Raw genomic sequence first — 23,022 nt, forward strand, 5'->3', positions numbered from 1 at the left:
CTCATTTACAAATAAAGAGGAATACTATTAGACCGTAGTACTAAGTGGCATATTCTTTACTTTGTTAAGAGTTTTGCTTAAAATAAAATTAGAAAACCGTTATTGACAATCTCCGTAGCCGTATAGTTTAGTATGTTGAAGTGGAGAGACTTTTCAGTATGTTGAGAACACAGTTCTGTACAGCAGTGTCATAATACAAGTAGTTGAAATTTTTTTTCAAATATTCAACAACTTGTATTAAGATTTAGTGTACTAGGCCGTGTTTCAAACACGTTAAAAAATTGCTCGTTGAAGTGCTAACATTCATATTATTCTTTAAGCTATAGATGATAATTGGGCTGGCACCACCATCTTTCAAATGAAATGCTGAACTTGTTTGGCCCAAAATCTCTAACATCTCATCCCAACAAAAGTTGCAATTATAACATTTTGGGCCTCACGAAAATTCCAAGTCTTTGGGTCTTCTGCTACTCACAACCAAAAAGCCCAACCAACACACAAGCAAATGAGCAAAGGCCGCATCCCTATATATTCCCACCTTCTGCACTTCATACGCCTCCTCTGCCTCTTCGGGCATTAGGGTTTTCTGGTTTTCTTCCATTCAAATTCAGCAACTTTTAATCTAAATGTTTGTTCTGCAATATTTGTTTGTTCTTGTTAGGCGTGGCCCTTAAGATCGCCTTCCCTTTTTAGCCATGGAAGCGTTTTGAGTCATAGCTGCGCAATAGTGAAAAACTCCATCGGGGAGGGTCTCTTTAGGGTTTTCCTTCTGAAACCCTCCTCTCCTCCCACCTGGCTTTTCTGAGGCATTGCTCTGTTTTCCTTTTGGGTTTTGGAGCTCTTTTTCCCGATTTTTCTTGAAACCCTAAGGCAGATAGTTTCCATGCTATTTGATTCTGGGTGTTTCAGTCAATTGGGGTGCTTCTGGCCCATTTGGTAGACTTTTAATTTGTAAATGTCTCGATCTTGGGTGGGTAACATTTTAAATTTGAATCCTATCTGGGTTTATTTTGCAATTTTTTTGATGAATTTGTTGAGTTTGAAGTGGGATTTGGCAAGAGTGATGATTCAATTAGATGTGTGAAAAGAGGAGAAATCCTATTTTTTATGAACTCAATTATTTGAGGCATTTGGATGTGTCTGACTTGCCTTTCATCACTATCCTTCTAGTTCCTCGCTAAAATTTGCATTATTTGTCTTAATAAATTGTTTCTTTTGGCATAAACTTTGAAGTGTGAACAAGCACCTGCTTCAATTGTTTCTTTTTTATTGTTGCGGAAGTTCATAATTTCGTAGAAATCTGGGCCTCCATATTCTGCAGATCCCAACTTTAATTTTCACAATCCTTTCATACGGTACCAATCGATCGAGGAGGAGTTGGACCTTGATCTTCCATTTAAACTGCTCCAAAACAATCAAAACTTGATTTTATGCCAGGCAACAAAAGTTGTTAACTTTGAAGAGAGGAACTAATTTTAAATCTTTACAGAGAAACTCAACCACACAGAAGTGCTTAGTGACAAAATATTCAGGCAACAAATCGCTTAAAATACTCAACACAACCCAGCAAAACCAAATAATCGAAAGAAGAAATCACATGGCCATTTCAGTTTTATAAAGAACACTATCCAAATTCTCAAAAACAATCAAAGCCTGGTTTTATGTCAACCATCAAAAGCTATAAACTTTCAATCTTAAATGTTTACAGAGCAACTGAACGATGTAGAAACGCTTGACAACAAAATAATTAAGCAACAAATTGCCCAAAACAATCAAAAGAGAACTCAAAAAAACCCAAATACAACACCCGCATCACTCGATAAACTGTGACCACCAGAAAAAACTAATACCTGAGAAAATACCTAACCGCCGCAACTGGAAATCGCGACCACAGAACCGTTCAAATCCCAACCACGAAGTCGTTGAAGTGCTGCAAAAATGACCAAGGAAAAACACAAAGTCATAGCCTGCTGAAAGACTAAGGCTAAGCTCTTTTGCAACCTTACAAATGAAAGTTTCTAGAATATGTATTTTGGTAACAAGCGCATGTGGTTCAAAATCTTAGTGGATATGACGGTGAGTTTTTACCCATACGTTTTCGGTTCGAAATTCTCATTCCTCTAAATGATTGTAATAGTTTTATTCCTTTCTCTTCCCACCCTTCCCACCTCGCTCCGGCTTTCCTCCACCCCAAATATTTACGGATCTGCAGTCACTCTCCTTCAACGCGCTTTGACGTGATTCTCCTGAGAAGTGTGTAGAGCTCGGACGCAGGTGTTCACACCATCACCTCCCATGACCCTATCCCTAGTGGCTTTTTTTCTCCTTCGGTGACTTTTATTGCTAGTGGGTCATATCTCACTGGCTTTCTTTGGTTTGTGGTTGATGTTCCGATCTATGTGGTGCTTTGAGGAAGTTGTTGGAGTCGTCTTTTCCATCATTTTTGCAGATTTGGATGGCTGGATCTCTGTTTCTCGACGATGCTTTGGTGGCGGCAACTCAAGCAAGACTGTTGGGTTTTCCTGTTTCTGGGCTCAAAACTTTATTTTGGGCTTTGTTTTGAGGATCCATATCTTCTTTTGTGCTTTTCATGTAAATAGACCTCTTCTTTGGTAATGACGGTTGTTGGTAATAAATTTTACCTTTTGACCAAAAAAAAAAAAAAACAAAATACATTGATTTTTTGTTGTTCTTATTCAGCAATGCCAATAAACAAGCAATACTTTCTTCTTCTCGCTCATTTACGCAGCAAGACATCCAACTGATCATTTCGCTGGCGTCGACTGCACGGACCAGGCCACCGGAACAGGGCGCGGCGCACACACGGCGCACTTTAGAAAATTCCACTCCCACTTCCACCGCTTTACGCTCTGGTTGACTATCCGATTGAAATCTCGCAGAGCTCCGTCTCGCCCCATCTTCTTCATTGACCCCACCCGACCTTCATCACAACTCCGCCATGATTACCGCGGTAATTACGAACCTGCCACTCATCTCTTCCTCTTCGTCTTCTTCTGTTGGGTCTTTGTTTTGATGATTTGCTCGTAATTTGATTGTGTTTGCATGGAGCAGCAGAGAAGCATATCGGGGCCGTCGCAGAGCCCTAGATCTCCGTCGTCGCAGCCGTACCTGTCAGTCTCAGTGACTGATCCTGTGAAATTGGGCAATGGCGTCCAGGCATACATCTCCTACCGAGTGATCACCAAGGTAATTTCGTCATTTCGCTCTCAATTTCTGTTATTGATTGTAGGCTTTGATTTGATTAGGGTTAAGGTCCCTGTGATTGGGTTGATTGCGTAATTAACAGTAACTGCATGGTTGGTTTTAGCTCAGAGTGTACGGAAGATATAAATTCTCACTTTGTTAGGGGAATTTGTTTATTTAAGTTGGGTTTTGTTAGGGGAATTTGATGTACTGAATGATAAATTCAGTTAATGTGAGAATCAGTGATTCTCGTTATAATATGTGTGCAAACGAATGATGTTTTTCAATGGATCTTTTGAGCTTAAGCATGTTTAATGAGTTGGATGAGCATGTGATCTGTAAATATGCTCTTTTAAGTCTTGTTTTTGTGTCTATTTTGATGCAATAATAATGGTTAAATTCTACTTGAGCATTCACATCTATCTATGTTTGTTTTTTCAGACAAATTTTCCTGAATACCAAGGGCCGGAGAAGATTGTTATTCGACGTTACAGTGATTTTGTTTGGCTACGGGATCGCCTCTTTGAAAAGTATAAAGGAATTTTTATTCCACCTCTTCCAGAAAAGAGTGCTGTAGGTAACAACATAGCTATACCCTTTTTCTTAGAACTCTTTTGTACTTGTAAAGTAGAAAATGCTATGTTTACCTCATCATGTGCATTGTTTTGTCATGCCTAAACTTATGTACTTGTATCTTCATGTGTAGGCCTTAACTAGCTAGTATAGGTATCTTAGTTGTTGATTCAAATTGCGAATGAAGGAATTGTGATAGTGACAAGGTGGAGCCAACCCTAAGAAAATTCTCTCTCTCTCTCTCTTTTTTTGTTGGTTTATGATGTAGGATAGAATTGGGCAGCAGAAATTAGAGTGGTTAGCGGAAGTGAAAACACAGAAAACTTAAAAAAAACCGAAAATAAAAGATAAACTAGACTCCTCCAGGGGCCCAGCACACTTGGCCTTGCACCAAGAATTGGAATTTGGAATCACTCCAAATAAACACCTATCACTGTGACTAACTTCAGTCCTTAATGCAGAAAAGTTCCGTTTCAGTGCTGAATTTATTGAGATGAGGCGTCAAGCATTGGATGTATTTGTTAATCGGATAGCTTCACATCATGAACTTCAGCAAAGTGAGGATCTGAGAACCTTCTTACAAGCAGATGAAGAGGTGGTGCTTCTAAAGTGATGCCTTGAGTCACAGAGTTATTCTCATGTCACTACTATGAAAGTCAATAACTTATCAGGCACCTCTGTCGGACTTCAGAATAGTTGACGTGTTTATATGCTTTTTTCAGACAATGGAGAGGTTAAGGTTTCACGAGACTGGTATCTTTAAGAAGAAGCCAGCAGATTTGATGCAAATCTTCAAGGTAACTTTGATTCTGCATAGTGTTTGCAAGACTAACTGTTTCCATGGGATATTTCATTTCCCTAAAAAGGCATTTTTCATAATGGGCAATCCTTTCCACTGCTTCATGTCTTCCGCATTTATTGTATTTGTTGAACTGAATAGGCCACTTAAACTAGTAAGTATCTTTCCTTTTTGAGAGGTGATCTGGTTGAACAACAGCAGTTCTGTATTTAACAGGATGTACAATCTAAAGTGAGCGATGTTGTTCTTGGAAAGGAAAAGCCGGTGGACGAGTCAAATCCTGAATATGAGAAGTTGAAACACTACATCTTTGAGCTGGAAAACCACTTGGCTGAAGCCCAGAAACATGCATACCGTCTTGTCAAGAGGTACAGAGGTAATGACGATTTGAAGGCTCAATGTTCTTTCTTTACCTTTTTCTCTTACATTTCTCTATTAGGGGGCTTATGGCTGCATTTCCTTATTCTGAATTCTGAATGTGGTTAGAATGTGATTCTTTATAACTATATTTATGCAGAGCTGGGACAGTCTCTAGCAGATTTTGGGAAAGCAGCCAAGCTCCTAGGAGCTTCCGAAGGTAATGCTCTTGGAAAGGCCTTTACCGAGCTTGGGGTGAAGTCAGAGACATTATCAATTAGGCTGCAAAAGGAGGTAGGCTTGAATTGAGAATTCAATATATATCATTGGTGTTCCAGTGTCTATGGTGTGTTTGCTTATTCTTCTTTGCATGCATTCCTTTTGTTTTCCATTTTGTATAAGAGCTTATCATTATATGTTATGGTATTACCATATCTTTCCGTCTCGTTGTAGGCCCAACAACTGTTAATGAATTTTGAAGAACCCTTGAAAGATTATGTCCGTGCCGTGCAGTCTATTAAGGTGAGAAGTGTTTGACTTGATACATGTCTTTAGATTATACTGTTTGCACTTCTTTTACTTGTGTGTGTTGAAACAGGCCACAATAGCTGAGAGAGCAAATGCCTTCAGGCAACAGTGTGAACTTGCCGAAACAATTAAGTTGAAGGAGATAAATCTGTATGCATCTGGTCAACTGTTTTATGTTTCTCTGCGTGTCTGGATTTTCTGTTACGCTAGCCTCTTGTATACTGAAAACACAGACAAGCAGCACCTGTGATCATATTTAGGTTTCCAGTTAATAAAAATAAAATGGTTCAAGGAAAAAAAAAAAAGATTTGTGAAAATGCATGATGGGAACCATTTGATTCAACTAATGTTGGATTCCACTCACCATTTGATATAAACACTCTGGCGCTCGTTTTGTCCGTAATTGTTGATTGGCCTAATAAGTGTTGATTGGTTTGCAGTGACAAACTCATGTTGACTAGATCGGACAGGGTGGGCGAAGCTGAGCACGAGTACAATGAGGCAAGTCAGCTGATGCAATCGTATATGGTTTACACGTTAGGTGGTATCTTCATTATTTGACTAAGATTGGTTTTGTGATGCAGTTGAAGGCTGAGGGTGAGGAAGCAACCAGAAGATTTGAAACGATAGTGCGACGGATGAATGAAGAGATAGTTCACTTTCAGGAACAAAAAACAACAGACATGGGGGTTGCTTTCCATGAATTTGCCAAGGGACAGGCACGCTTGGCGAATAGTATTGCAGAGGCTTGGCGAAGTCTCCTCCCTAAGCTCGAATCTTGCTCTCCGGCTTAGTTGAGTGGATGTAAAACCGGAGCAGTATACTTCATGTGGTTCGTATAGACGGCAGAGCAGCTCTCTTTGTAAAAACTTTCGACCTTCAGGAGTTTGTTCTGTTATTCCGGTGTTGTACTTCTTGTGGATTATTATCTTTTTTTTTTCCCTTTCTCACTTATCACCTGTACAAATTGAGAACTAATTGAAAAGATTTGTTGCTTGCACTGTTACTTGCAGGGCAAGTCACTCTACAGATATGTGTACCTCACACATAGGATTTATTCACACATTGTGATATGCTTTCGAATGTCCAATTCTTCGAGTTGTCCGTTGAAATTAGAATCTTGTTTTACTAATTAGTAACTTTCTTACGTTTTAATTTTCTCGCATTGCACCTTAATAGTTTGCAATCACATTGATTTGTCTCCAAGCCGTATGAACTTCTTTTGGGCTAGTGATCCTTTTTCACTGAGAAATGGTAAAGGAGAATTGTCATTAAAATTCGAAAATAATCAATTTAAGAACCGTCTGATAACAATTTTTTTTTAAAATTTTTAGTTTTTTTTATTTGTTTTTTTTTTAATTGAAGAATGAAAACTTGTTTGATAACTATTTTTAGTTTTCAAAAACTAGAAAATGCAGACTATTTTATTGAGTTTTCAAAATTTAGCTTTCAGCTTTCGATTTTGGGTTTGAAAATGTAAAGTGGTTATCAAACGAATTTTCATTTATCAGTTTTCAAAAAAAATAATAAACTAAAAACAAAATACTTATCAAACAACTCCTTAATTTCACACAAAAAGGAGGTAATTGTACCATTCAACTAAAAATTTGAGACTACTGGTTTCTTAACTCATCAAAAAGTGTAGCAATGGTCATTTTCATCAACTCCGTTAAGAACTTCCGTCAAAATGAGTCACGTGGCAAACACGTGAGGTTGAATCAAGGGGCAAATATAAAAAATCAAATCAGAAAAATTGTTGTAATGATCTCTCAACCTTAACCCAATTTGAGCAATAGTCTCTCAACTTTAACCAAATTGTAGCAACGGTCCTTCCAACAAGACTCACTTTGACAGAATTCTGACTGAGTTGACAAAAAGGATCATAGCTGTACGTTTTGATGAGTTAAGAAAAAAGGGTCATGAATTTTAAGTTAAGAGACTATTACTCCAATTGAGATAAATTTGAGAGACCGTTGCTAAATTTTGTTTTTAAAAAATGCCAAGTTTATGAGGCAAGCGGTGGCCTACATTTGCTGATATGGCATGAAATGATTGGAATCTTGATGAGGCGATTCTCGCCAACCATTCCCGCCTCGTTAAAGAAGATGAAAGAAGCATATCCTCCCAACTTGCGATTCCTCCAACAAATCCCTTTCCCTCTTTCCCATCAGTTCTAAAACCCCCTCACAGATTTCATTTGCTCAGCCATCCATGCCCAGTTCTGTCGCTGTGGCGGGAGGAGCGATGAGCTCGCTCCGCCGCGTCCACTCCCCACGTGTCAGCTCCCACGTGCCACTCTCCCCTCCTCCTCCGTCGCTGGCTGCTTCCTGTCCACTAGTATCCACCACCGCCACCAGCTACTGCTTCTTTCCTAACCTTAATTTGCATTCCGGCCGTCACTACCGCCACCGAAATCAAACTGCGGTGGCCAAGGCGTCGTCTCAGGAAAAGGACAGCCTTATCCCTTCGGACGACGCCGAAGACGGCGTCTTGCTCGGGACCATGAAATTGCCCTCGGATACCGATCTTCCCAGATTCCAAATTCTACTATTCCAGGTAATATAAAGTATATGTAAACATTAAAGTGCACACTCTAACACCAAAGCTGGAATAGCTCAGCTGGTTAGAGCGTGTGGCTGTTAACCACAAGGTCGGAGGTTCGAACCCTCCTTCTAGCGTTTTTTAAATTTCTGTATTTTCCCATTTTCTGGCCCAATGTGCTAAACGCCATTTTTCTGGTCCAATGTGCTAAACGCCATTTTTCTGGTCCAATGTGCTAAACGCTGCGTTTTGCTCGACAGTGGGCTAATAGTCTCTGCCAAGGAGCTAACCTGCCTCTTGATATGCCTTTGAAGGTACACAATATATTGTTCATTTCATTTTTTTATTTTTTTTCCTGTTTATTTATGTTTCTTCATTTTCCTTTATTTTATTCAAAGTTTGAAGTCGTATTAGGCGTTGCGTTGGAGGTATCGCTATATGCAATAAACTTAAATAAAAATCAAATCCCATTATGTTTATAACACCCAATTTATAAAGATGATTCACAAATTTATCCAATCCAATATGTCAGAAATAAACGAAAAATGAGTATGCGGAAATCAGTTTGCTTGACTTGTATTCCCTTAGCCATGTTGACTTCCATATTTAAGGTTCCTGTTGCATGGACACATTGGCATACATTATGAACATGGCACTGAGACCCTAGCAATGGACTGAATGTTTTCTTGTACATTGCAATGGAACAGGTAGACAAAATTGCAGGTGGGACTAGATTGGGGTTTGTTACAATCGGGAATGCGGAGGTTGAGGTCCCTGTGTACATAGACTGCTTGGTTTTTCCACCAAGTGACGGCTCTGGCCCTATTTTCCGAGCTGTCAGAAACGGACCCTTGAAGGACAAGACACCTCCTGGTGAGCCAAGGATCATGAGAAATCTTATGCAGGCCCTTCAGAAGTCGGTCCAAATCGCTAGACTGTAAACAAGATTTTTATACATATATTTAAGTTGAGATTATCTCCACTTTGTTATGTAATGCAAATTTTCTTACTTCTTTAAGTCCAAGACAAGAAAGTCCTAGTTTCTTGTTCAATTTTTATGCTTGGTGGTCGAATGCAAGCTTTGTTTGCTTCAAAAAAGTTCAATGCAGATTACGATGATCTGGGATTTGTCCAGAAATAGACCGAATGTGCTTTTTTAGCTAGCTGATAGATGACTAAACTACTTTTAACCTCTGACTTTATAGTCTTTCGATTTGTGTCCTTTGTGCCGCTAGACGACATAATATTTGCTGTAATCTTGGATGTTCAATGTTCTAATGAGGTTGCATTGTCTTGGAGCTTATTACTAGGTAATTGTTCTCAACTTCGTCTTAACTGGATTCATTGGTTTCTTCATGCTAAAACGTGATTGCAATCATTTACCTATTAAATAATCACACTAGGAAACAAATTTGATACCCAGTACTTTCCATGTTGGCAGTATCCTCTGCTATATAAGGTATCTTGAATCTGGAACTGAAATTCTCACACCTTGTTTTGACCTTAAGTAAGAAATTGTACCGAATTCTAGATCCGGAACTTGAAAGAAAATGGAGCAGCAAGAATCGGAAGTTAGTTTTGGTTATGGACAACAAGATGGTTATGATGCAGTTGTTGTGGGGTCTGGCTATGGCGGTTCTGTTGCTGCTTGTCGGTTGTCTATGGCAGGGGTAAGGGTGTGTCTAGTTGAGAAAGGCCGGAGATGGGAATCTAAGGACTTTCCTACTGACAGCTCGAAGATATTTTCTGCTATGAGGATGGAGAACCAGAACCTGGGCATTAGCTTTGGACCAAAAGATGCTTTGTTCCAGGTTATTCTCTCTTCCTCTTTTTCTCTCGGGCAATATCTGCCGCGATTCTGTATTTTGTTGTTTGTTTTGAATCATGTCAATCTCAGGATATTGTATGTACTTTGTTTTGTGATGTCACTTTTGCTTACTATTGTGTATATACCAGTTTTTTTACTTTTTACTATAATTTAGCGACATATACAGTTTTTCCGTAACCATTCAAATCGGGGCAAGGTGTAATATGCATCTGTTATGATGAAAGTCTAGGTATATGAGCAGAATGATTCTCTAGCAGCTACGGCGTGTGGACTTGGTGGGGGTTCATTAGTGAATGCAGGAGTTCTGGTTCCAGCACCAGCTCGTGCTAGACGAAATCCAAAATGGCCAAAGGATTGGGAAAGGAATTGGGATAACTGTGAAGCTTCTGCGGCAGCCATGCTGAAAGCACAAAGCATTCCTGTCAAGTTTCCTGCCGCAAAAGTCTTGGAAGAGGTTGCTATTGGAGAGACTGAAGAAGTTTTTGAGACTTCGGTGAAGCTAAGCGTGAATTTTGACCTTGAAGAACTACAAACTGATGCAATGGGTACCTGCTTAGCCTGTGGAAACTGTCTTTCTGGATGTCCTTATAATGCCAAAAGTTCTACTGACAAAAATTATCTGCGTTCAGCAATCCAGGCATGTCTTATGTTATCTAATAGATCAATGAAGTTCGTAAAAAAAAAAAAAAAATATCCATTAGGATGTAATAGATGTTCGTGTTTAAGTTTTTACCGTACCTTCTCCGCTAAAACCAGTGTTTCTTGTGAAGCAGGCAGGCTGCATAGTTAAAACAGAATGTCAAGTACAGTATGTGGTTCGAAACATGCATGAAAACTTCCAATACAAAGGAGAAAGCAGTAGAAAAAATAGAAGATGGCTTATTTACTTGAATGAGATTGATTACATAACCTCTGATTTCGTAATCCTATCAGGTGAGAAACAATCAAATTAGGTATTCTGAAAATTTTAATCACAAAGACTCTTAACAATTTCTAGACTTGTTTTTTCGCAGCGGGAGTTTTTGGCACCACTAAAATACTCTACCAGTCAAGAATGAGAGGACTAAAACTTTCTGAAGCACTTGGATCTGGATTCAGCTGCAATGGAAATACTGTGGCTTATCTTGCTGGGAGCCCAGCACCACTGAATGGTTACGGATTAGACAGAAAGCAAATGTTTAAGACACCATTTGAAGAAAGGCCAGGGCCATCCATCTCTGCCTCCTACACTTCTTCGCTCGGCTTTACAATACAGGTTCAGAAACTTCTGTAAACTTAATTGACTTCAGTTTTTCATTCATGTAAATCTATTGGTTTGGTCACAAATGACTTTTAATTTTTTATGTAATCAACGATGTATCATATAGATATCTGGTGGGAAAATCTAGATGTAGTCTGGCTTTTGTGGAAAACGAGTTACATATATATATGAAGTATGCATGCATGTATATAAATGTTAATCTCTGAAGATATAAGTTTAAAAATGTTTTATTCTGGTTTGATGGATTTGGATTCATCAACCTCTTATGTAGTCTTCGTTGTTACAGAGTGCTGTACTTCCAACATCGTATCCGTACCTGCTGTTTAAAGGAATTACAACTTACGGATGGCCTACTGGATACTGGTTCCTTCATGGGATTATAGACAAGATAAAGCATATCATAGGTTGTAAAGCAACCCAAGCAATGGTTCTTATTGCATTGGGATATGATGAGAGTGATGGTAAGATCACGTTGGAAAAGGGCACGAACAAAATCTGCTTTACCCCGCCTCATGATTCCCTTCTCCCACGAAAAATTACAGCTTTCCAAAAGCTCACTCAGAAATTAGGAGGAATTCTCTTTATGTCAAAATACCGAAGCACATCAGTTCATCTTTTAGGAGGGTGCAATGCATCTTTAGATCCTTCACACGGTGTTTGCAACTCCAACGGGCAGGTTTTTGATCCGGTGTCACCTATCACTGTACATCCCGGCCTCTATGTATGTGATGCTTCTTTGATCCCATGCTCTATTGGAATAAATCCTTCTCTTACTATTGCGGCGGCAGCTGAGCACATAAGCAAGAACCTTGTGCAGGATGCTCTAAAGTACAGAGAAGGTCTTGCATCTGTTCCTAAAATTGCTAACCAAGGTCAGGATTCCTTCACTGATAAGACTATAGTTAATGGTCAGAGATCAGAGGTCTTGGTCAAAGAAACAATGAGAGGTTACGTTGGGGGTATGCCGTGCACAGCTTATCTCAGAATGAAGATGAACCCTCAAGACCAGAAAGGACCGAATGAGCGGAAGTTGGGTACTCAAGAAGCCCATTCCCTTTTAAGAGGGAAAGTTGGAGGGCATGTGAAACTTAGAGCCTTTGAGAAGGATGATTTACACATCTTAGACGGGGATGTAAATATTTGCGAGGTAGATTGCAGAACTCCTTACACACAGTATATGCATTACCATCTTCTTCTCGGGGCTTCTACTGGTTCAAGGTATATAAAACTTGAAAGTTTGATAAATTTTCTTACTTTTATTTTTCTCACAACGATTTTGATGCAGATATATTCTCGAGGGAAGAAAGATAATGAATCCTTTTATCTCTGCATTATATGCTTGGAGGGAGATGACAACACTGCATGTGACATTTGTGAAAGTTGCTGAGAAAAACTCGGAGGATGAGAAGGTTGTTTTAAAAGGGGAGCTTAGCATTTCGATGAAGGAGCTTCTTAAGAGTTTCATAAGCCTTGAAGGAAACAAGAGGGGAAGGTTCTTATGCCATCTATTAGGGGCCCTCTTGAGAACCTATGTATTGCAGATACCTCGAGGGAACCACAAGGATTTAGATTCATCCTATTTTCAAATTAAATCTTATCCGAGCGGCATTCTCCATGAATTAAAAACAGGTAGCAAATGTTTTTGTTTTCTGTTTCCGGTCCATTTCTTGCTGCTATAGAGTTCCTAATTTCTTGTCCATATATTGTGCAGAAGATGGATTCAATATCAGTTGTAGGCAATGGAAGTGCCACCATATTTTGCCACAACTTAAAGGAAATGAGCAACTAAATCCAGTTCTTCTTCTTAATGGATACTCCACCGAGAGTTACTGGCTGCCAACAGAGCCAAATGATTTAGTCAGAACTCTGCTTGAAGGAGGGCATGAAACATGGCTACTGCAATCACGATTGCACCCTCTGAATTCGTCAAACAGTTTTACGATTGAAGATATTGCAAGATTTGACATCGCTGCTGGTAAAAGACCAAATACACCTACTGTAATTGTACTTAACTCTTACTAATCCTATTGTATGTCAATGAGCGTTTTCCTGCTTCACTTTTTCTGCAGCAATTAATAAGATTGTTGAGTTGCATGGGCCGCGCGTGAAGGTGCATGTAGTTGCACACTGTGTCGGAGGCTTAGCCATACACATAGCTGTCATGGGAGGTCACGTCTCTGCAACCCGTATTGCTTCTCTCTCATGCACCAATTCTTCAATGTTCTTCAAGCTTAGTCCTTGGTCCAGAGTTAAAATGTGGCTTCCTCTGATGCCGGTGAGTTCTCACTCTCGCTCCCCACCCCCCTCTCACCCCCCCCCCCCCCCCCCCCCCCGCCCTCCGCCCATCTCTCTCTATAGATTTAGGATGGAATACAACCACGCAGGAAACTTATTAATTATTATGAACAAGGGGAGGAAGGAATTAAATAAAGTTTGTAGTAATTCAAAAATTATTAAATCGTAAAGCAAGCTCACATTAATTTTACCTGCGAGAGCCTCAAAAGTTCCTTTTAATATGCAGATATCAATGTTCATACTTGGAATTGATAAGACGCTTCCTCTGTTGGAGACATCAACCGTTAGCTTACGCCACAGCCTCCTGAAACTTATAGCCCGCTTCATACCCCGCTACGAGAGATGCACCTGCAACGAATGTGAAGTTTTCTCAGGAATCTTCGGAAACACATTCTGGCACAAAAACGTAAGCCCCACCATGCACCAGTGGTTGAACAAGCAAAGCTCTACAAAACTTCCCATGGCAGCATTTCCCCACCTGAGAAAGATATGCAACTCCGGTTTTATAGTAGACAGCAACGGCAGCAACTCATATTTGATCCATCCAGAAAGAATGGCACTCACAACGCTTTACATATCCGGAGGGCGGTCTCTCCTCGTGACTCCTCACACGTCTTTCCTCGCTCATAAGTACATGAAGTTGCACCAGCCAGGATTCCATCACGAAAGGGTAGTTGTGGAGGGTTTCGGGCATTCAGATTTGTTGATTGGAGAAGATTCTCACAAGAAAGTTTTTCCTCACATTTTATCTCACATACGATTAGCTGAAAGCGGAAGGAGTGGGAAGGGAAAGAGGTTCAGAAAAGAGATATTGGATTGGGAAGTTGATGATCTGTATGAAGGATTTGGGGGATTTGGAACATGGTTTTCTCCTCCTGTTGTTGTTGTGCTGTTGTTTATGTTGTTTTTTCTGCTGGTGTCTTTGTTTTTGTAGTTTCAGACCAAAACAAAACAAGTCAATGTTTTTGTTGTTGGATAAAACAACGAACTGCAGATGATTCCATGATTGTCATGTAGCTTCGTTTTTAAGTATGTTTGGGAGAAAATAGTGAGGAGTTGCAAATGCAATTGCAAATGCAATTAGGGTTCTTTAAGGAGCTGTAAACCTAATAACACAGGGAAATTTCTTCAAATGCTACGTATTGTTGAATGATATAAGAATGAATGAATGGATGCGACTGAAAATAGAATATCCAAACAGTTGTGAAAATCAAATTTAGCGGCTAAATGAATACGGATACTAGATCTCCTCTCTTGCGGCCCAAGATACGTTATGGATTTGAATATGAACACTAAATCTCCTCTCTTGCGACCCAAAATATGTAGCATTGAAGTCATACCCATAACTCAAATGTTGTATACGTTACCAAAATATTACTGACCCGTATTGTTTTATAGGAACCATTTTAGCTAACTTGGGCTTTTCTGTTGTTCTCTCTTTCAGTTGATTTTTCAATGTGACTGAAATATAAGATGATACAGCACGTGTTACTATACAAATGGTGGGATATGTGTGAGAAAAAGATAATAACTTAAAAAATAAAATTTCCCACCACCTGTATAAAAACACGTGGTGTACCGCTTGTGTTCCAGTTACAATGAAAATTTTCTCATTTGCCTGGTCCTCTCAACCTACAAATATTCGTTTCCGAAACGTATAAGTGGCGTGGTAATTGCTGCGAACGCAAGTAACCCAACAGGATCCTCTCCGAATCCTTTTGGTGAGGATCTTAGAGATTCATCTTGTCAGTTTATCGTACATCGTGCGGTCAGTTTTTATCATGTACTGTTTGTATTTAATTTTAAATAAAAATATTTAAAATAATTTCTAACTGCACGATATACGATGAACCGATACAATTCATGTATTTTCGACGAGGATCCGGATTCGCAAGTAACAATTAACGGTCAAGAGAGAGAAACAGAAGCATGTGGTGACGTGGCAATAACCCATTAGCCTCATCGTCTCTTTTGTCTCCGTCTTCCACCAAGATGCCCACTCAAAGTCTCAAACCTCCCAAAGATTCCTGTCTCTCTATCTCCCCTCTGCTCTCCCTCACCAAAACCCTCCTTCCTCTCTCTCTCTGCTTTTTGGCTGATGAGATGAGCAGAGCGTAGAAGCTTTACAAAAATGGCTTCTTTCTCACTCACTTCTCATCCTCCCCCTTCCTCCAATACCCTACTTCCCTCCACCATCTCCTCCCATGGAATCCCTAGACGTCTATCTCTGTCCAAATTCACCTCCCCGCGTCCCCAAATTTCCTGTTCTGCTTCCAAGGAATCATCCCCCGGCGATAACACGCCAAGGTAATCAAGAGCCCGTCTGGATTGCTTTCTCTATAAAGCACTTTTACTCATAAGCACTTCTACTATAAACACGTTTAAAATTTTATTAAAATCCAAGTGCCTTGAAATGTTTTATTAAAATTCAAGTGCTTATGAAGAAGCATCTCACAGGAGCATTTCTCGTCTGAAAAGAACTTCTATGAGCCAAAAGCATTTAGCCCTTTTGGCTGTCAGAAGGCGCTTTTAGCAATCCGAAACTGAAATTCAATTTTGGTCCTTCTGTTTAGTTAACGGGAAAATGCTAAGCTTTCTGTGTTCTGTTTTCTTTCGTCAGCACCTTTTGTATCATAGAAGGGCCGGAGACGGTACAGGACTTTGTGCAGATGCAACTGCAGGAAATTCAGGACAACATAAGAAGCCGGCGCAACAAGATTTTTCTTCTCATGGAAGAGGTGAAAACAGAAAACTCAAAAGTGTTTGATATATGTTTGATCATTTACATTTCAGTAATTAGGGGATTGTTAACTTCTTTGTTTGATATATGTTTGGTTTGTGTAGCTAAGGAGATTGCGGGTGCAGCACCGGATGAGGATGGCGAAAGATATGGATGAGGCTTGTGTGGAAGAGTCAAATGAGATGCCTGACATTCCATCCACTATCCCTTTTCTCCCTCATATGGTGAGTATCATCTACAATTTAGTTAACCGCCTTAAGTTTGCTCCTTATCGACGTCCTCAAACAAGTTGGGATATTTGGATAGTTAGCTAAGTAGTCAGAAACACGTATGGGTTTAGATACAAATACTAACCTTATATTTCAAGAGGGGGCATGCGGGTTGAAAACGATAATTGACAATGAATTATTGTCCATGTTTGATAAGATGGTTGTGTTTCTTTGTTTAGCTCTTGCTTAGTCCGTTTCTTGTGCCAACAGTCACCAACTAATACCTTTCCAATTAAATGTCCAACTAAAACAAGTGCTCGTATGCCAAAATTTTCATGTCTGTATGATATTTTTCTTCTGAATTCTGTGGTTGTGCAAGCACTTTACCTTTTATTTCAGCTGACATTGTGTGATATGTGTTACGATGTAGACACCAAAGACATTGAAGCAGCTCTACCTCACAAGCTTATCCATGATATCTAGTGTAATTGTATTTGGGGGTCTCATTGCACCATCGGTAAGTCTATAAGCATGGATGATTGTTTATAGTGAATATTTCCCCATGGCTCCATACATGTATACTTTTGTAAAGGTGGATTCCCATTTTTTTTACCCTTTACCTGCTTATATGTTTACTGGCCCTTAAAGCGTGATGCTACATGTTCCTCTGTTTATTAAGGATATCTTCGGTTGAGGTCATAACGGATTAGGAACCTTAGTTTTGATGTTCATGTTTTGTGCCTATTGGATGGACTTAGAATTCTTCACTGTTATATTTGTTAAATGTCTCAACCTGTTCTCTGTGACAGCTGGAACTAAAATTAGGTATAGGAGGTACCTCGTATGAAGATTTCATTCGTAGCATGCATCTGCCTTTACAATTAAGGTATATACTGAACATGTTTCTTTTTTCCTGATTACAATTAGAAATTCAAGCAACCAGTATGGTTTTTCTTACTTACTGTTCTGAAATCCCTTTTGTTTGATTTTGATTTCAGTCAGGTTGATCCTATTGTGGCATCCTTCTCCGGTGGGGCAGTGGGTGTCATTTCAGCATTGATGTTGATTGAAGCTAACAATGTTGAGCAGCAAGAGAAGAAAAGGTGCAAATATTGCCATGGAACTGGTATGTTTTAAACTGCCATAAATGAAATGTGCCAACTGATAAAGTTCTAAGGGATAAGTGGATCATTTGTTGAATGGGGTTGTTTTTATATCTTCTTGCGGTTAGTTTTTATGAAGTTTGCGTATGCTGATAAATTTATGAAAATAACAAGTAAAAAGTGGCTTAGGTTCTGGCTCTTACAACGCTATTAGTTTCTTCGAATTGTACAGAAGTTCTCCCTTGCCTTTCTCATCACTAAAAATCTTTTCAACTTTGTTACTTTTCTGATGTTTTTTACCTTTCTTTAATTTCTCGTTATAAATGTTATTTCTAATGTTATATTGTTCTCATACTTTGGTTTTAATCTGGTAATTTTGTCTGGGCAAACATGGGCAGGGTACTTGGCCTGTGCTAGATGTTCTGCAAGTGGAGCGTGCTTGAACATCAATCCTATATCAGCATCTAGTGCATCAGACCGCCCTTTGCGAGTGCCCACAACTGAGAGGTGCCCAAATTGCTCTGGTGCTGGAAAGGTACAAAATTTGTTGCTAGGTGGTTTATTCATGAGAAATGATCGCACTGCAATTTTTCACACTTATCTCTTGGTGTTGTTGATCATTTGTTTCGTGCTACACTTGCTTCAAATCTTTCCACAATTTCATCGTATCATGTTTGCCGATGATTTACTCGTGCCGAGCTTAAAAGGAAGAAAGAATTATAAAGGGATTTACGATGATTTGTCAAACTTCCGAAAGGAATTTTGTGCAAAAAGGCTTTAATTCCATTCGTTTCTTTTGATAGGAGATTTGCATCATCTATTGTAATGCCAAACTCTCTCTCTTTCGCTCTCTACTAGGACTAATCACCTTCCATGTTCACTTAGGTCATGTGCCCGACGTGCCTGTGCACTGGGATGATGATGGCAAGCGAGCATGACCCGCGGATTGATCCATTTGACTAAAGCAAACCAGAGGAATAACTTAGCGGTGTTATCTCCTCGTCGATGCAGCTCAGGAATATTTTCCATTCCAGCCCTTAATTTTCGACTGCCCAAAGACACAAAATAGTATATAAAGTTACAGTTGTTTAAAAGCAAAATAAGTTGAATAGAATGGTTTTCAAAATTTGGCCTTTCAAATTAGCATAGTGTGTGTAACTTGTGCCAAATGTTGGCTTGATTGCAAGAGTACTTCATGTAAACTAGGAATCATCGCAAATTTATGTGTTTGATGAAATGGGTTACAACTTACACATGGATTTGGGAACTTGGCTGTGAAGAAATGCCAATTTAGTTGAATTTGTTGCTTTTTGTTGACATAAAAGTAGAGAAATCTTCATGAGCAATATAGATGCAAAACTTATTAGGCCATCCCCAATGGAGAAGGTTAAAGGTCTAAAAGCAAAAAATGGTCTGATTTGCCCAAAAACTCATCTCCAACCGATGACTGGGCTATAATTCTGTGGAGCTCACCAGACTATTATTTGATCGAAGGGCCATCAGGTTGGCCAAATGTAGCCCCCTTCCTAGCCGTTTTTCGGTGCTCAACTCTTCAATTACAATAATTGATTTAAATTAACCAATAAATTTAAAGTATAAACTTAAAACAATTAAATTATTGAGGGGGGGTTATATTTAGCTTCCTTCGGTTGGAGATGTTATATGAGTATGACTTGACACTATTTATTATTATTATTATTATTATTATTACAAGGCTATAATTTTGGACAGGACTATATCTAGCCATACCGATTAGAGATGGCCTTAGTGGCTATTCACGTCTGAGAGCTATGATTGAAGGAAATCATCAGTACGCTTTACCCATGGGGTAGCTCTCCCACAAAGAGTCGGGAATGCATGTAGGTCCGGCACTTGGGGCCTACATTTTGGCGGAAGTGAGAGAGTTGCTGCATGAATAGTCGCGAGTAGTCTCTACATATTTACCAACCAATTTGTATTTAGTTGTAGGATCATTTCCAGTAAGCAAATCAGATTCCATTACTTCCCTGCAATCAGAATTCTGTTATCCATTTAGGCTTCAACAATTATGAATGGATTAGCAATGTGAAGACCACAAGTCTAATTGGTTATTGCACGATTAATTTTTTTTTTCAAACAGATGTTATCTCAATTAGGAGAAATTCTTGCATACAACTATCGCATACGGATTCTCTCCTAACGAGAAGACTCTATACATGAGCCCCTTAATGTGGGAGGACTGTCGTATCCGGAAGCTAATAGTACCTATGAACGACTCACTTTTGTAGATTAACTGAGAAGTATTAGAGTAAATGACAGTTAAATCTGTATGGTTAGCACCAATAGGACAGTTTGGCCGAGTGGTCTAAGGCGCCAGATTTAGGCTCTGGTCCGAAAGGGCGTGGGTTCAAATCCCACAGCTGTCAATTTTTTTTTTTTTTTTTCTTTCCAACACTTTCCGTTGATACTCCCGCGGAAGGTAGAAACGACGTCGTGCAACTCATAATTTAATCTCCTTGTTTCTTCCATCACAGTTGGAATAGTTGACAGTTTTAGCCGTCGTCATGGCTCGGATCCTCGGAAACAAACCGGGTCTTCACCACCTCCTGACCCGATTCACAATCTCACGACGGCCGCTGCAAACCCTGGCCTATGAAGAGCTCCGAGCCTCCGACGCGGACCCACAACAACCCTACCGCTCCACCGCTTTCATCCTCCACGGCCTCCTGGGCTCCGCCAGAAACTGGCGAACTTTCTCTCGCTCCCTCCTCTCCAATCTCTCCGATCCATCTGGTCTCTCTCTCTCTCTCTCTCTCTCTCTCTCTCTCCCTCCCTCCCTCTCCCCCCTCCCTCTTCTGCTCCTCTCGATTACTTGATTTCTCCGTTTTTATTGACACAAATTTCCAATTGCAGGTTGGAGATTGGTGCTTGTGGATTTGAGGAACCATGGGAAATCGGCCGAGATCGAAGGTCTGAACCCACCTCATGATTTGGTCAATGCGGCCCGAGATTTGGCTGATTTGGTTGGGACTCAGGGTTGGGACTGGCCCGATGTTGTTCTCGGTCACTCCATGGGCGGTAAGGTTGCTCTGCAATTTGCAGAGAGCTGTGCTCTTGGTGACTACGGTGATTCCGCTAAGCTACCCAAGCAGGTATTCGATCTTCCCCTCATAAGTTCATCACTTGTGCTTGCTCTTTTGTGCCGAAAGTAGAATTATTTGGGAATATTTTTGAGTTAGTTGTGTAAATTCAAGAGCTTTACCATAAACTAACCAGTACCTTAATATAAGCTCATCGTTCTAGCGAAATGAACAAAATTGGGAAGCTGTTTTTGCTTGCTTGATGCAGGTTGAGTATATAGTGTGAATTAGGATGATATGTTTTCCGTGGGTTGGGGTGTTCGCAAGGCATTTTTGGTTCCGAGAGAGCTCTCACTCGATTGTATGTGTTGCATCTTGGGGATCATCAGGTGGGACTCCGTGTATGTGACTTTTGAGCACGGTGGTTCGTGAACCCTGAATGTTGAAACTTTCCAGCCAAATACTTGTAGGCTTGTATTTTCATTATCATGATTAGTTGGGTTTGTGGATGAAACATGCTTAGTTTCCCCGTTTAGGTTTATGAGAAAGTATTGCTTCGTAGTGCTATGTTTGCCTAATGAACTGAATTGAAACCAAAGTACCGATTATCTTTCAGATTGGTTTTCCATTTTAATATGACTATGGCCGTCAAATAGGGCCAGCTTAGCCAGTGGCCTAGTAAATTCTAACTTGTAAACTTATATACGAGGGTCAAAGTTTAAGATCATGTGTGATTGAAAGTTCAGTTCCCTTTGCACTTAAAGATATTTTGTGCGCTTTGTACTTTCTTTGTGATCCAGAACAGCTGTGGGTATTGGATTCTGTTCCAGGAGAAGTGAGCCGTGACAAAAGTGATGGGGAAGTTGAGAAAGTTTTGCAGACATTGCAGAGTCTACCTTCGTCAGTTCCATCACGAAAGTAAAACCTCTTTCTCCTTATGATAGATTATTTTGATATTATTAACTGCATGTATTATGGGGTTATCTGTTCATAAGTAGGTGTCAAGTCGAGTCCTTTATATATATTTTTTTCTTCTGTATGATACCAATTTGGAGACGACAATAATCCGTACATTGTCATATTTCTCCCTAAAAGTGTATAGCATTAAAAGGAGTATTTTTAATCAAAGTCATTATGTTTAGTAATGTTGGCACACACAACGCCTGCTCTACTCTCAGATTGCTTCACTCAATCGAGAGCCTTGGATTCTGTATAGCTTTACTCTGATTACAGGAGTCTAGATAAATCCATTAGGAGACCATTGTTTTTTCTTCAAAACTTTGTTACATACTGGTGTTACAAAATTATCAAAATGTCACATGACGTTCATGTTTCCAAGTTTTTATGTGATGAATTTGGTTCTTGGCTTCAGGTGGCTTGTGAATCATATGATTGAACTTGGGTTCTCAAAGTCATTGTCAGAATGGATAGGCACCAACCTCAAGAAACAGGGAGATCACGAGACGTGGGCGTTCAATCTCGATGGTGCTGTCCAGATGTTCAAGTCTTACCTGTAAATATCTTATTGATTTGATATCAGTTCTAGGAAGTAGAAAGAATGAATTTTTTCCCCTCCCTCCCCCTTACCTTTCACACTTTCTATGAATCCAAATTATCAGGGAGAAGTCCTATTGGCCTCTGTTGGAGCACCCACCAAAAGATATGGCGATACATGTTGTGCGTGCTGAGAACAGTGATCGTTGGGACCCCGATGTGGTTCAACGGCTTGGAAGCCTTGCCAATAGGGAAGCCAATGGATCAGAGGGAAAGCTTTCAGTTCATGTTCTTCCCCAGTCTGGCCACTGGGTTCACGTGGACAATCCGAAAGGTCTTCTTGAGATTGTGGCACCTAGGATTTCATCCCTTTGATCCGCCACAAGATGCACCGTGGAGTAGAGATTTCGTCATTATCGTTCTACTATTATGGCTGTCATCAGCACCTTCATGGAATGAGTGAGGCTGTGTTAATCATACTTTATGTTTTTTTTTTCTGGGCTAAATGTTTACCATTCTGTTTCATCATACTTTATGTCTCTCGTTTGATGTCAACGAACAAGAACTCGAAAACCTTGCCACTCGCGAAGCAGATGGATCGGAGGGGAAGGTTTCAGTTCATGTTCTTCCCAAGTCCGGCCATTGGGTTCACGTCGACAATCCAAAAGGTTTCCTTGAGATTGTGGCACCTAAGAATTCATCCTTTCGGCCTTAACCATATCGGGTTTAATTTATCTGCCACAGATGATATGTGGTGTAGATAACAATGGTAATTCCAAGTGTTTCGGTTTTTCACTTGTAATAAAGCATTTGTGTCTTATTTCTGCTTATCTGTTCTGGTTTTTGGATTTCATCTAGATTACATTATAAAATAGCTTACTTGTAGCAATGGTTCCGAACTTTATCTCTAGTTTAATTATAGTCTCTAAACTGTTATTTTAGTTTCTTTAGTCCTTGAACTTAATAATGTGTTGCAACATTGGTCATTTTTACTAACAGTCTTTTTTTTTTTCCCGTTAAATTTAGGGTAT

The 23,022-nt window shown here is 39.8% G+C and overlaps 5 protein-coding genes, 1 long non-coding RNA gene and 3 other non-coding genes across 12 annotated transcripts; 8 read left to right on the forward strand and 1 right to left on the reverse strand.

Moving 5' to 3' along the window:
• Window positions 1–1,049: 1,049 nt before the first annotated feature.
• Window positions 1,050–1,154, forward strand: LOC137746362 (small nucleolar RNA Z266). The gene has a single exon (XR_011069832.2). It is a non-coding gene; the product is annotated as a small nucleolar RNA Z266 (small nucleolar RNA).
• A 425-nt stretch (window positions 1,155–1,579) lies between these two features.
• Window positions 1,580–2,148, reverse strand: LOC148692535 (uncharacterized). The gene is made up of 2 exons (XR_015954248.1): window positions 2,089–2,148; window positions 1,580–1,930 (listed from the first exon to the last, which is right to left on the reverse strand). It is a non-coding gene; the product is annotated as an uncharacterized LOC148692535 (long non-coding RNA).
• Window positions 2,149–2,455: 307 nt separating this feature from the next.
• LOC137745160 (sorting nexin 1) lies at window positions 2,456–6,488 on the forward strand. 2 transcript variants are annotated; one of them, XM_068485062.2, is made up of 12 exons: window positions 2,456–2,592; window positions 2,701–2,971; window positions 3,073–3,207; window positions 3,646–3,781; window positions 4,239–4,372; window positions 4,500–4,574; window positions 4,793–4,952; window positions 5,094–5,227; window positions 5,387–5,455; window positions 5,532–5,611; window positions 5,902–5,962; window positions 6,046–6,488. In XM_068485062.2, the coding sequence occupies exons 2-12, from the start codon at window positions 2,960–2,962 to the stop codon at window positions 6,253–6,255; spliced, it is 1,206 nt and encodes a 401-aa protein (XP_068341163.2). In that variant the 5' UTR covers window positions 2,456–2,592; window positions 2,701–2,959; the 3' UTR covers window positions 6,256–6,488. The 2 variants fall into 2 exon arrangements, with proteins under 2 accessions (XP_068341163.2, XP_088537734.1); XM_088681608.1 differs by having other exon boundaries at window positions 3,076–3,207.
• Window positions 6,489–7,554: 1,066 nt separating this feature from the next.
• Window positions 7,555–9,199, forward strand: LOC137746192 (uncharacterized). Its single transcript, XM_068486265.2, has 3 exons — window positions 7,555–8,017; window positions 8,263–8,316; window positions 8,710–9,199. Exons 1-3 carry the CDS (start codon window positions 7,673–7,675, stop codon window positions 8,941–8,943), a joined length of 633 nt encoding a protein of 210 aa, XP_068342366.2. The 5' UTR covers window positions 7,555–7,672; the 3' UTR covers window positions 8,944–9,199.
• Window positions 8,066–8,139, forward strand: TRNAN-GUU (transfer RNA asparagine (anticodon GUU)). The gene has a single exon. It is a non-coding gene; the product is annotated as a tRNA-Asn (tRNA).
• Window positions 9,200–9,335: 136 nt separating the features above from the next.
• LOC137746191 (uncharacterized) lies at window positions 9,336–14,519 on the forward strand. 2 transcript variants are annotated; one of them, XM_088681806.1, is made up of 9 exons: window positions 9,336–9,813; window positions 10,060–10,467; window positions 10,604–10,763; window positions 10,844–11,085; window positions 11,378–12,309; window positions 12,377–12,720; window positions 12,803–13,066; window positions 13,161–13,366; window positions 13,613–14,519. In XM_088681806.1, the coding sequence occupies exons 1-9, from the start codon at window positions 9,553–9,555 to the stop codon at window positions 14,318–14,320; spliced, it is 3,525 nt and encodes a 1,174-aa protein (XP_088537932.1). In that variant the 5' UTR covers window positions 9,336–9,552; the 3' UTR covers window positions 14,321–14,519. The 2 variants fall into 2 exon arrangements, with proteins under 2 accessions (XP_088537932.1, XP_068342365.2); XM_068486264.2 differs by having other exon boundaries at window positions 9,409–9,813; window positions 10,060–10,471; window positions 10,608–10,763.
• Window positions 14,520–15,368: 849 nt separating this feature from the next.
• Window positions 15,369–18,737, forward strand: LOC137745315 (protein ORANGE-LIKE, chloroplastic). The gene is made up of 8 exons (XM_068485254.2): window positions 15,369–15,693; window positions 16,007–16,124; window positions 16,231–16,350; window positions 16,766–16,852; window positions 17,145–17,221; window positions 17,334–17,461; window positions 17,837–17,973; window positions 18,324–18,737. The coding sequence occupies exons 1-8, from the start codon at window positions 15,518–15,520 to the stop codon at window positions 18,399–18,401; spliced, it is 921 nt and encodes a 306-aa protein (XP_068341355.1). The 5' UTR covers window positions 15,369–15,517; the 3' UTR covers window positions 18,402–18,737.
• A 1,026-nt stretch (window positions 18,738–19,763) lies between these two features.
• TRNAL-UAG (transfer RNA leucine (anticodon UAG)) lies at window positions 19,764–19,843 on the forward strand. The gene has a single exon. It is a non-coding gene; the product is annotated as a tRNA-Leu (tRNA).
• A 60-nt stretch (window positions 19,844–19,903) lies between these two features.
• On the forward strand, window positions 19,904–22,821 carry LOC137745860 (uncharacterized). 2 transcript variants are annotated; one of them, XM_088682072.1, is made up of 6 exons: window positions 19,904–20,210; window positions 20,331–20,569; window positions 21,303–21,415; window positions 21,870–22,010; window positions 22,117–22,220; window positions 22,555–22,821. In XM_088682072.1, exons 1-6 carry the CDS (start codon window positions 19,982–19,984, stop codon window positions 22,704–22,706), a joined length of 978 nt encoding a protein of 325 aa, XP_088538198.1. In that variant the 5' UTR covers window positions 19,904–19,981; the 3' UTR covers window positions 22,707–22,821. The 2 variants fall into 2 exon arrangements, with proteins under 2 accessions (XP_088538198.1, XP_068341992.2); XM_068485891.2 differs by having other exon boundaries at window positions 19,910–20,210; window positions 22,117–22,821.
• The last annotated feature ends 201 nt before the right edge of the window (window positions 22,822–23,022 follow it).

This window comes from Pyrus communis, chromosome 12, assembly GCF_041283825.1.
Source record: "Pyrus communis isolate YQ-2024b chromosome 12, ASM4128382v1, whole genome shotgun sequence".
Taxonomy (NCBI): domain Eukaryota; kingdom Viridiplantae; phylum Streptophyta; class Magnoliopsida; order Rosales; family Rosaceae; genus Pyrus; species Pyrus communis.